Raw genomic sequence first — 11,538 nt, forward strand, 5'->3', positions numbered from 1 at the left:
ATTGTGGTCAAATCATTATCTTTGTTGTGTTATTATCGAACGCAAATATTGAAAATTCACTGAACCTGATTAGTATACCTGGAGACTTGATCGACGATCGATCACAATTCACAAAGTGTTAAATCCGGCACGTTCTAGTCTTCCAGATCGGTTCCTCCTCACCCTGCCCCAGCGCCTCAATGCCACCGGGGCTGCGCAATCAGCCGGCGAAAATCAAAAAGCAAGTCAGCGCAATCGGTCGGGACTGCGCAATCGGCCGGGGCTGCGCCTGATGCCCTGTCGCCTTGACGTGGTGTCGCGGTGACGCCTCGTCCGCTCGTCGCCTTGATCCCGATGCCACGTCAAGGGTTGAAGCCTGGAGGGCGCGTGTGCACGCCTGACGCGGTGAGCCGGTGATGCCTCGATCCCGCTGTGGCGCTGCCGCGTACAGGGTTGAACCGCTGAAGCCTGAAGGATCAAAAGCCTGCTGCTGAGTGCTGACGGATGGGCTGAACGATGGATGGACAGGACTGTGGATGGATGACGATGGAGGACGGCAAGTCTGGTGGGCCCCTAAAATTTGGAGGCCCCGTGCTATCGCACAGGCTGCACTTCCCTACGCTCGGCCCTGAGGTGACATTTAGTACCGGTTAGAGCACCCAACCGGTACTAAAAAGGGGTCACCGGTCAGGATTTCTTGGGAAACTAGCCATTAGATCTGGTACTAATAGTCACATTAGTACCGGATCAAAAATCAACTAGTACTAAAAGCTAGAACTAATGCTCAGTAGTGCCTGGATCCTGGCCGCACCACGCCAGGATCTCACCGGCGTAGGCTCAGACCGCCGCCACCGAGACACTGGCCAGAGCGAGCACCAGCATCGTCCGTTGCATATGGACGCCGAGCTGGTGTCGCTGCGCCGCTCCGAAGGCCTGCCCGCACAGCGTGTCCAGGCCGGCCGACATGCCTGACTGACGAATTGACAACGGCAAGGTTGCGTTGGCAGTGAGCACTGGATTGGAGGGCAGATACGATGGGAGACACAGGGGGCAACGTGCAACGTGTTTACCAGCAAGCTGTAGCCGGTGACGCGGCGAAGGAGGCGCCGGTGAGCTCGAGCTTGCCGAGGTGGCCGACGTACATGACAGGCGATCTGGCCGACATTGACCAGGAGGTACACCGCGACGAGTGGCCCGGCGAGGCGCAGATGCTTCCTGACCTCGTTCCATACCAAACTCCCAGCGCCTCCTCCGTGCTTCTTCTCGGCGGCTGCCAGTGAGAAGCGGCGCCTCCGTGCTATTGCCCTTTAGCTTCACTGCCGGAGAACCCAAGATTCAAGGCGGCAACAAATGGCTCCAATCCCTTGTTATATACTCTCTCCGTTCCAAATTATACAAATATCAAAACAACCTACAATTTGAAATGGAGGGAGTAGTTCACTGATCCCTTAATTGATCCCTTAATTAGAGCTCACCATTTTCTACATGCGAGGATCATCATGATATGTAGTGCGAAGGATAGCACGTTCCTTGTTAGCAAAGGTTCTAATGGTCATGATTTCATAAAGCAAAAGTTGGATCCAATCCTAAATTATTTGAGGCTCCCTCACTCGATGTTTTAGCCATCAGATCATCATCCAACGACTCACCTTCACCTTCCACCTCACTCGATTTTTTAGCCATCATATCATCATCCAACGACTCACCTTCACCTTCCACCTCCCGCCGGATGTGCTTCTTCGCCGCCCACTGCTCGCCGCCCACCGCCCCCTCGTGCCTCCACCCATCCGGCTCGGGCGGGCTAGGGTCCCGTTGGAGCTCCATGCCGACACCTAAAAGTCAAAAAGGTTTCATTCCGCGCGGCTACCCATGTTACTCGGTCGGTTTTGAGAAATTGACCTCACGATGAAACCTGGTTAATTTTGTTGCCGGAGCCGCTGCTCCACTATAGCATTTTTGTAAGCAATACTCCACTAAAAATTGTCTTTAATTACCTAGACCCCTCCTCCTAACCAACATATCTACATCACGTACGGTTATTAACATGAGAGAACAAGGCCTGCTTATTGAATTGTAATAAGATACTTGCGAATTATTGACTGTTCTCCACCGGGATAGGATTCCTATATGTGTGCCATGTGCTAGCGCCGAAGTGAACGGGTGCAGTTGAGGAGGGACAGGGACAGAGATAGTAGCATCACGTGAAGATCATCCAAGATGTATTAACTAAATATATGATTCCTCCTAATGCCTCGCGTTAGTGCCTGCTGCCGTTTGTATTAACAAAGCCGTAGCCCTTAACGGTCCCGGCCCTAGCTTAGTTATCTTACATGGTAATGATAGCTAACATCCAGATCCACATCCATGGCGAGTTGGCATGGCTGTCTCTCCCTTTGGCCGTTTAGTTTATAAAAGTCGATCCCTTTTCTTATGAACTTGATGTGATAAGATCAATATTGGAATTATGAAACAAGTCCAGATATACATTAGACACTGACTAATTAAGGTACAAAACACAGAGGTGCACAGGTGTCGTCCTTATCTTCTCCACACGCTTCTCTCAACGCGTGCACAAGTCCTTAGCGCGCAGCTAGCTGTTCCTCTCCTTCCTCCTCCTCCTCTTCCTCCAGCGCGGGTGGCCACCCCATCCCGCTTTGCTCCCCTCCCCTTTGCTCGCCCCTCACTGACAGTGAGGAGCGGCAGCGGGGCGAGGACGGGTGGCGGCGCGGGAGGGGGGGCCCGGCGGTGGCGGTCACGGGCGTGGAGGGTGTGGGCGGGGGGCGGAGTAGAGGGTGGCGGCGGGGAGGAGCTAAGGGCTGCGGCTGGGTGGACATGGGAGCGTGCGGCTTTTTTTTTTGAAATTTTTTTGTCCCGGTTGGTAACACCAACCGGGACTAAAGGGGGCCTTTAGTCTCGACCCGGGACTAAAGGACACCTTTCTATCTCAAAAAATTTATTCCCGATGATTTTTGAAGAGATTTAGCCTCTACCAACCGAAACTAAAGTTCGCGCCTTGCCTTACAAGCAAAGCTCGATCTTCATCACGCCATAAACGGACACGCATGCTTCATTTCCACGGGTCACACGAATGCATTCTAGTGTCCGAATGTTGACCCGCAAATGCTAATAAGCACCAGGTGCCCCATTACTCGAATGACTACATGGTGCCCTGCACGCACCATTATTTTGCGAGCTACTAGACGAGCTTTGGCATGGCGCTCCAAAGTTTGAGGCTTGTTCATTTATTGAAAATACAAATTAAAAATAAAAAATGAAATGTCAAAAATACAATATAACATAACTTATCCATATCTTGCCAAATTAAAGTACATAATAATAAAAGTAAATAAATCATCCTAACGCACCGAAATGTAGTAAGCAAGGAAGACCCACTAAATGAATAGGAACATGCCCTGACATTTTCACTTGTATCTCTCAATTTCTTTGTAATTTGTAAAGGAGCTATCTAAGTAAAATGTGCTTGCTCACTATGGTGGGTCATCCCATTGTAGGTAATTTTTAACATGCATCCAAACATATGCAAAGTTATACAAGCAAATTTCAAAACCATACAAGTTATTATGTTTGCGATCTTGGATTACTGACTGCGCTGGCTTCAATAATATATATATTTTTGAATAAGTGGCACTCTACCTCCCTCTCTCCCTCCGCCCTCCTCTCTCTCTCTCTCCCTCCCTCTCAGAGATCACTGGTAACCCATGACCACAAACAACATTGGTTATTCATAAACTACATTTATCCATATAGCATTTATCCTTTCATTCCTGTAACAATCCATCCATCTATAAAAAATACAACACATTCATCCATCCATGCATCCGTAGGGTATGACAAATAGGGAAATCACCTCTGCTCAGGGAGGTGCCAGGTTGGGGTCAGAGGAGGATGTGGTGCCGGGGAGGGGTTGAGGTCGAGGGAGGCGAGGCGCATTGGGTTGACATCCGGCAGAGGGGCATCCTTGGGGTGACAACACTCGCACATGTGATGTGGACATCCAGGAGGCCGACGCTGTGGAGCCGAGCAACAGATCTGGCAGCGGGTGCGGAGCTGACTTGTAGATCCGACAACAACGATGGCACACTGCTCCTTCAAAGCTAGGGTTAGGATGAGGAGAGTGATGGATAACATTTCGAGGACTTTGATGAGAAGCTTATAACTTGAGGCAAACACATAGGTAATGGGCAAAAAACACGTTACTATTATGGGTGTTGGTGATCGTTATAGATGCATTTTTAGTGCTATTTTGGTGTGTTTCTATATTGATTCTTATACTAACGTGCTACTTGGCATATGTCGTACATATATTTGGGTAGTTTCGGATCATGGTTGCCAATGTAGCACCACTTTTCCTTCCACCCGGCATTGGAGTCTATCAACTCGTAATCCAGATACTGGTCGCTTGCTATCTCCTGCATCTGGATCCCGACGCCTCCAACCAAGAGAGTATGATCTTTTGAGGGTTGAGGCTTCACACGGAAAAACTTCTGGAATAATTGAAAGTGCGGACTGATCCCTAGAAAGGCTTCGCAAAAATGAGCGAAGATTGCAGTATGGAGGATCCCACTGGGGTTCAGATGCACCAACTCCAATTTATAATAACGCAGTAAACCTTGGAAGAAATGTGAAGAGATTAATGCAAGGTCTCGCTCAATGAAGTAGGCAAAAACTACCGTCTCATCGGGATAGGACTCCAAAGGGCAGGCGTTGCCATATGTAGATCGCCAATTGATGAAGTCTTGATCTTGGAGTAAATTGGTGGTTACAAGCACCTTGATATCCTCCTCCTTCAGAGTTGACCGCTTCCACGCACAGATAGGATTTGATGGTGCGGTCTAATCGGTTTTCCCATACTTGGGTGTCGGCAACTGCGGCTCTTTCTTCTTGCCAGATGTTTTCTTCTTCTCGCCTTTGCCTGATTTGGACACAACATCTTTCCTACCCATCCTTGATGTCATGAGCTTTTTTTGTCGCATACGCTTGGGGACTGCTTGGTGGGGGGACGACGGCGCTAGTGTTTTGAGATCAAACACTGGCGGCGGTGCTAGGGCTAAAGTGTGGAAGTTGGACAGGAAATGGCAAGGGTAAAACAAATGGGATAACTTCCCGCCATTATTTATCACAGCGGCACGGTAACAACAGTGCAAATGAAGGGATTTTGATTTAAAGGATCCTAGAATTTCGGACACATGATTGGCGGGTTACCTTTATTTCTGAAGGAGATAAGATTCCTTCTAGAGATGGTGATGTTGACCAAAGGTTAACTCTTTTACCCATCAAACTAGTCGGCTAACAGCTCGGGAGCTGTGTACCACGTGTCCATCGACAAAAAGTTTTTTCTCCGAGGTTTAAGGGGAAAATTATGCAAATTACAGATTGATCCTCAGACTGATTCTTCGATTCAACCTAAGACTCGAGGGCTACTCCATATGTGGAGTAGCCTTTCGTTGTACTTCCATATAAAATTCAAGATCAAAGGATATGAGAATGAGTTGAATAAGGCTTGAGCACATTCTAGCCTCATGGCAATTTTTGGGTACCTTCGAAGATTCAACCAGATGAAGTACTCGAATAGCACCAAAAACTAGTCGGTGAAGTATGCAAAAGTACTCAGAAGTGCTGCATTTGACTAAAAAGTAATCGGAGGCTTGTCGTACATACATCTATGGGCCCACCAGAAGGTTTGGACAGTCCTAAATGTGGGGTTGGACACCGAGACGCATCTGACATGGAGACCATGGTGCAGGACGACGTAGTCTACATGGAAAGATAGGAACTAGTCGAGGAGTAGGAAAGTACTTGTTGTAGTAATAGTAGAACTCCTCTAGTCATATCTGACTAGTATTCTTATAACCAACTGACCTGTAACCATGCTCCTAGCAATACAAGGTGAGGCAGGGACCCCCTCTAAAATAATCCAATCTAACTAACACACAGGACGTAGGGTATTACCAATCTAGCAGTCCAAACCTGTCTAAATCGTGTGTCTGCGTTTACCTTCGAGTTCCTGATCTCAATGAGCCCCACTAACCAAAACACTACCTCGGGCACCCCCCTCGATAGGTTGTCGGGTCTAAACACATAAAATATATCGCGCATGTCTCATGTTTTAATTTGGAGCATGTTGTGAATTTACAAGAAAAGGGACACAAATAGAGAATTTTTCATACAAGGCTCACATGGACATGGACCGGGAACATTGCAAGTAAGCAACATGAGTAAGGTCACGTTTAGTTCACTCCAAAATCCCAACTTTGGCACTATGCAAAAAGAAAATTTCCCATCACATCAAACTTGCGGTACATGCATGGAGTACTGAATGTAGACGAAATCAAAAAGTAATTGCACAGTTTTGTTGTACTTTGCGAGACGAATCTTTTGAGCCTAATTAGTTAATATCTGGACAATAATTCACAAATACAAACAAAATGCTACAGTGTTGCTACAATAATTTTGACACCCCAAAGTTGGGCAACTAAACAAGGCCTAAGACGGGCACCAAAGCTGAGACTTTGACTCCATGCTTATCGACATGGGATCCATGGCAATAGGCATAGGTCCAATTCATGTCCAAACTCGATGAAATTAATCCCCAAGTTACCAATAGAAGAACAACCAAAGTGGCGATCAGAAACTCACGAACATTGAGTGGCAAGAATGGACTCGTGGTTACAATCGTTGCGAGATCCTAGAGAGATCGGTGTTCATTTTGGGGAGGACTCCTGTCATGCTATGAGGATGTATGTTTTGACTAAACCAAATCAACAAATATCATGCCTCTAGTATTGTTCATGATCTCGCATACATGATATTGACAGATCAATCATTGCTTCCCCACCTTTGTTTTTCTGACAAATCCCAGCAAGGACGTCCTGATATGTGTAACCTGTTTGCCCAAATTCATCCGACTTCTTCATTTGGTGGGCCATCGGATATTCTAGCTAGTAACGTGCACATTTACTTCCAGAAACTTTCAGACTTGGAGTAAAGCTCCGGTGAAAACTCCGGCAACCCCATCGGATCATCAGTGCCCCACCGGAACTTGCAGTGACCACTGTCTTCATGGATTTTTCTGGATTTTGACTATGTGAAAACCATGACTTGGATACCGCAACTTTGATACCACGAGTCCATCACTTGGATACCATAGAATAATTCTAAATTATTTTTAGTATGGTTTGGATCACTTGATTTTGATGATTAGCATCTTGCCATGATTTGGAATCCATCCTTGGGACCTGTACTTAGCAAGAATATTAGTCTCAATGATTAATTATAGTGCCACCAATCACTAAAATCATAATTAATGGCCTAACGGGGCAAGTTTCCTACAGCTTTTAGCTGGAGGAAATGCAACTAGTACATGGCACATGATGCTGCTTACCACTCAAGTATTATCAGTCCGGCTAACCTACATTATTACTGCGATCTACCTCAATTCGGAGCAGTACAATCCTTTGTCACCTCTATGGTTCTCCTAGCATCCTTTCCAACTACACTGGAGGCATTTTCCTGATCCGTACAACCTGATGTTATCATGTGGTCGACAGGAATAGTAGAACTGAAAACTCGATCCTTTGCCTTCAATGCCTGGAAACCCAACTAGCAACGCTCAGAACATGGTGAAAAAAGAAGCTGATGAATGAAATGCATTGAAGCTCCAGACTTGGTTTTACCTCTTTGTTCCAGTTGGTGCATAAGGTGATGCAGAGAAGCAAGAGCATCTGCACTGCTACTCCGCACAAGATACCAAACCAGAGACCCTGCTCAGTTCGGACCAGAACTTCCTTTTAGCATGTCTTTAACTGTGAAACTAAAAGGAAATGGAAATGAAGTTATACCAAAGGAAATTGATGAGAAAGTATAATACCATTCCTCTGAGATGACAAACGAAGGCGAAAATGGATGCCGCTGGGATGCCAACGATGTAGAACGCAGAGAGGTTGATGATGGCACCAATCTTTTGCCGGCCACAGCCCCTAACTACACCTGCACATCAAGTATACGTAAATCATCTGGTGGTTCCATGGCACCTAAAAACTCCTTAAATGTTTAGAAAAGAACTATAGATTACTAGTAGCATCACCCAACAATGTGAGAAAATGACAAGTACATGAACCCAGAATCTGAAATTCTGAATGCCTAAATGTCTGTACATCAGTACATCTTCTTCCCCCATCGCACTTTGTGTCCGCTTTCACGTGGGCATGAGCTGAAAGCCCAAAGTCTGAATGTCAAAACTTTTCTGTTTCTCTATTTTTTTCGTTTCAGGAATGATAGGTTTTCCTGTTTCTGCACAGTACAGAATCTTGCAGCACCTTATCGCCATGAGTTGGAATGTGCTGGAAAAGATCTGATTGTAGTTGTAGATGTGACCATACCATCTGTGTCCACTCTCCACCGGAAAAATGAGATGCGAAGACGAGATCATGGAGACAGGAGCATGCCGCAATCGACGCTCTAAAAGACACAGATAGATGCAGCTAGAAGTTTTACTATGCGATATGCGTATGGCATATCAACCACATGTGGCGTTGTGCTATATATATATACCTGAAAGAACACACTGCAGGCAGTCAAATAATGTGGACACCGCGAGGATCGGCATCAACCTAGCGGTGTACATGGCCACTTCCTTCTCGTTGCTGTAGGCGTACCCCAGTAGATTGCGCGCTAGCACCATCACAAGACCTTCTGATATGCCAAGGGAGAACGCTATAAGCATGACCACCCGCGTTGCTAGGCGCGCGGCCTCTGGCCGCCCTGCGCCAAGCTCGTTTGAAACACGTATGCTGCGCAGAAACAAGGGGGGAAATGTTTACATGCACAATGGCAATAACCACCATCACTAAGAACATGACTGAACATGTTTGAGAAATTCGGCAATATGATTATCGTCAAGTTCGGACTACTGACCTTACGGCAGCACCAAGTCCCATAGGAAGCATGAATGCAAAGACATAAGTGTTGAAGCTACAAGAACCATAGTAGCAAGCCTTAGATTAGATAGCAAACAGCAATGCATGTTCAACACAAGAGGCAAGTGTAGAATTTCACCAGATAGACATCACGGCGGTCTCCAGCTTTGGGTTTGGGAGAAGACCGGAGAGCAGCACCAGGAGCTCGAAGGACCACCACTCCATACTGCACATGTCACCGCAAGACACGCATGATGAGCAATGGCACTCATCCTTGATCCTCTCAAGGTACAATTGTATGGGATGGAAGGATGTGCAGTGTCTTCCTCACCAGACCATGGCAGCGGACGGCACGGCGAGCTTCAAGAAGCCGGGGATGCCGCGGAACGCCTCGCGGGAAAACCCCCTCCACGTGTCCTTGCAGGACGGCGAGACCCTGACGTAGATCGCCAGGACCGTCAGGTTGACGAGGTTGGAGACGGCGTTGCCCAGCGCGGCGCCGTTGGCGCCCAGGCCCAGCCTGCGCACCAGCAGCCAGCAGACGGCGACGTGCACTGCGGCGGTGGCGGCGGAGCTCACCATCACCGGCACGACGACGTTCTGCGGCTGCAGGAACCTGACGTGGCACTGCAGCTGCCCGAACAGGAACAGCGCCGGGATCATGCACCGGATGTAGCTCCCGGCGCCGGCGGCGATCTCCCGGTCCTGCCTGAACCACACCAGGATCTCGCCGGTGTAGGCCCATACCACCGCCACCGGGACACTCACCAGGGCCAGCACCAGCATGGCCCGCTGCTTGTGGACGCCGAGTAGGTGGCGCTGCTCCGCGCCGAAGGCCTGCCCGCACAGCGTGTCCAGGCTGCTCGCCATGCCTGTCTGATCGACAAGAACGGCCGCGTGACGTCACTTACGATCCGAAACGAGAAAGACTTATAAGTTGGTTTTAGTAGGGAAAAAAGGATGGTTACCAGCAAGCTGAAGCCGGTAACGCTGGCGAAGGAGGTGGCCAAGGAGGCGCTGGCGAGGGGCAGCTCGCCGAGGCGGCCGACGAACATGATGGAGATCGTCAGGATGATTTTCTGGAGGAGGAATCCGGCGGCGAGCGGTGCGGCGAGGCGCAGCTGTTTATTGACCTCGCTCAGCACCGAGCTCTCCCCGTCTCCTCCAACGGCACCTCCGCGATGATTCTCCATGGCCGCAAGTGCAGTGAGTAGACAAGAAGGAAGCAATGGCTGTGGACGACCTTGACCTCACTGATTGTGTCCATCTCCTTACTTTTGGTGAATGGGAGGACAAAAGGCATTGCTCCCTTGGATGGAAGTCAAAACGGCCTAGCCAAAGGACAAAGGGGGTGACTTGTTCAGCATCATGAATCCTCGCATGAAATTTGGGTGACTTGTCACATCACGTGTCCGCAAGTTTCCAACCAGTATGCGTTTTAGTATAAGGGTAGGCGCGGAAAGAAAGAGGTCATTGTTGTCGCACCCAGCTACAAGACTGGTGAATGGCGCATAAAGTTCCCTAGATCAGTACAAAGCGCGAAAGTCATGACATCCTGACAAAACCACACACGTTCACAAGTCGTCGGGGACAGAAAATATCAGCCGGCGTACCGGCCTGATACCCGCCAATAAATTCCCCTTGAATTTTTCTTAGATCAGTCTCAATATAGTACACAGTTTCCGAAAGCGTCTGTCGTCGTTACAATAAAATGAAATAGTATATCTCAAGAGCTTTTTTGCGTTACAATACTACTACTGTTTGAAAAAGACTAGTATAAAAATATTTGATGGTCAAGGTCAATTGTATACTATTAAAATCTTCACCTGTGATATGGTTAGTATACATGAGTAGTATAGTTCGTATAAGGGTATCACAATAAAACAATACAAATGGAATTATTATAATTTTACTGTAGCATAAGTTTAAAAGACCATTCCATTTAAATACACTAGTAGAGAACTCACCTTCCATGCGTCCCATTTTGTCCTGGTTTAAAGTTGGTCCGGGATAAAAGGTTCACCAACCGGGACTAAAGCTCGGTCACTGGTGGGGAGCTCACCAACCGGGACTTTTTATCCCGGTTGCAAAGGCAAGTGGAAAAAAAAGACCCTGAGAGACCTTTTATCCCGGTTTGAAACACCAACCGGGATAAAAGGTCTTTTATCCCAGTTGATAACACCAACCGGGATACCTTTTATCCCGGTTTGTAATACCAACCGGGATAAAAGGGTCCCCAACAGGGTGGCTGAAAGAGGACTAAATCCCTCGAACCCTTTTATCCCGGTGTGTAATACCAACAGGGATAAAAGAGGGTCTTTTATCCCGGTTGGTGTTTCCAACCGGGATAAAATAGTCCCCACGAGTTAATACAAAAGGATTGCATCCCCTATATAGTCAAATGTGCTGTGTAGGTGGGATGGCAAGAAAGCTACGCGTGAGGCTAGAGGTTGTGGGTTCGAATCCCACGCAGCGTGCACGCGCATACTTCGCATGAAAAATCGTGTGACTTGTGACTTGCGTCGTGGGGGGCCCTCCCGGGATTTCTTTTCTTTTTGCGGCGCCTGTATCCCGGTTGGTATTACAAACCGGGATAAAAGGGTCCCCAACAGAGTGGCTGAAA

General features: G+C 47.9%; 1 protein-coding gene across 1 annotated transcript; it reads right to left on the bottom strand.

Moving 5' to 3' along the window:
- Positions 1–7,197: 7,197 nt before the first annotated feature.
- LOC117842741 (protein DETOXIFICATION 16) lies at positions 7,198–10,314 on the bottom strand. Its single transcript, XM_034723248.2, has 8 exons — positions 9,884–10,314; positions 9,247–9,791; positions 9,055–9,141; positions 8,914–8,970; positions 8,551–8,789; positions 7,868–7,986; positions 7,674–7,760; positions 7,198–7,587 (listed from the first exon to the last, which is right to left on the bottom strand). Exons 1-8 carry the CDS (start codon positions 10,106–10,108, stop codon positions 7,432–7,434), a joined length of 1,515 nt encoding a protein of 504 aa, XP_034579139.1. The 5' UTR covers positions 10,109–10,314; the 3' UTR covers positions 7,198–7,431.
- Positions 10,315–11,538: the final 1,224 nt, after the last annotated feature.

The sequence above is a fragment of the Setaria viridis genome, chromosome 1 (assembly GCF_005286985.2).
Source record: "Setaria viridis chromosome 1, Setaria_viridis_v4.0, whole genome shotgun sequence".
NCBI lineage: Eukaryota > Viridiplantae > Streptophyta > Magnoliopsida > Poales > Poaceae > Setaria > Setaria viridis.

Coding starts and splice junctions, on each gene's coding strand:
- LOC117842741 (XM_034723248.2), bottom strand. CDS start 10,108: ATGGAGAATCATCGCGGAGGTGCCGTTGGAGGAGACGGGGAGAGCTCG. Junction 7,761..7,867: donor TTTGTCATCTCAGAGGAATG/GTATTATACTTT, acceptor CGAACTGAGCAG/GGTCTCTGGTTTGGTATCTT. Junction 7,588..7,673: donor GCACCAACTGGAACAAAGAG/GTAAAACCAAGT, acceptor TTGGGTTTCCAG/GCATTGAAGGCAAAGGATCG.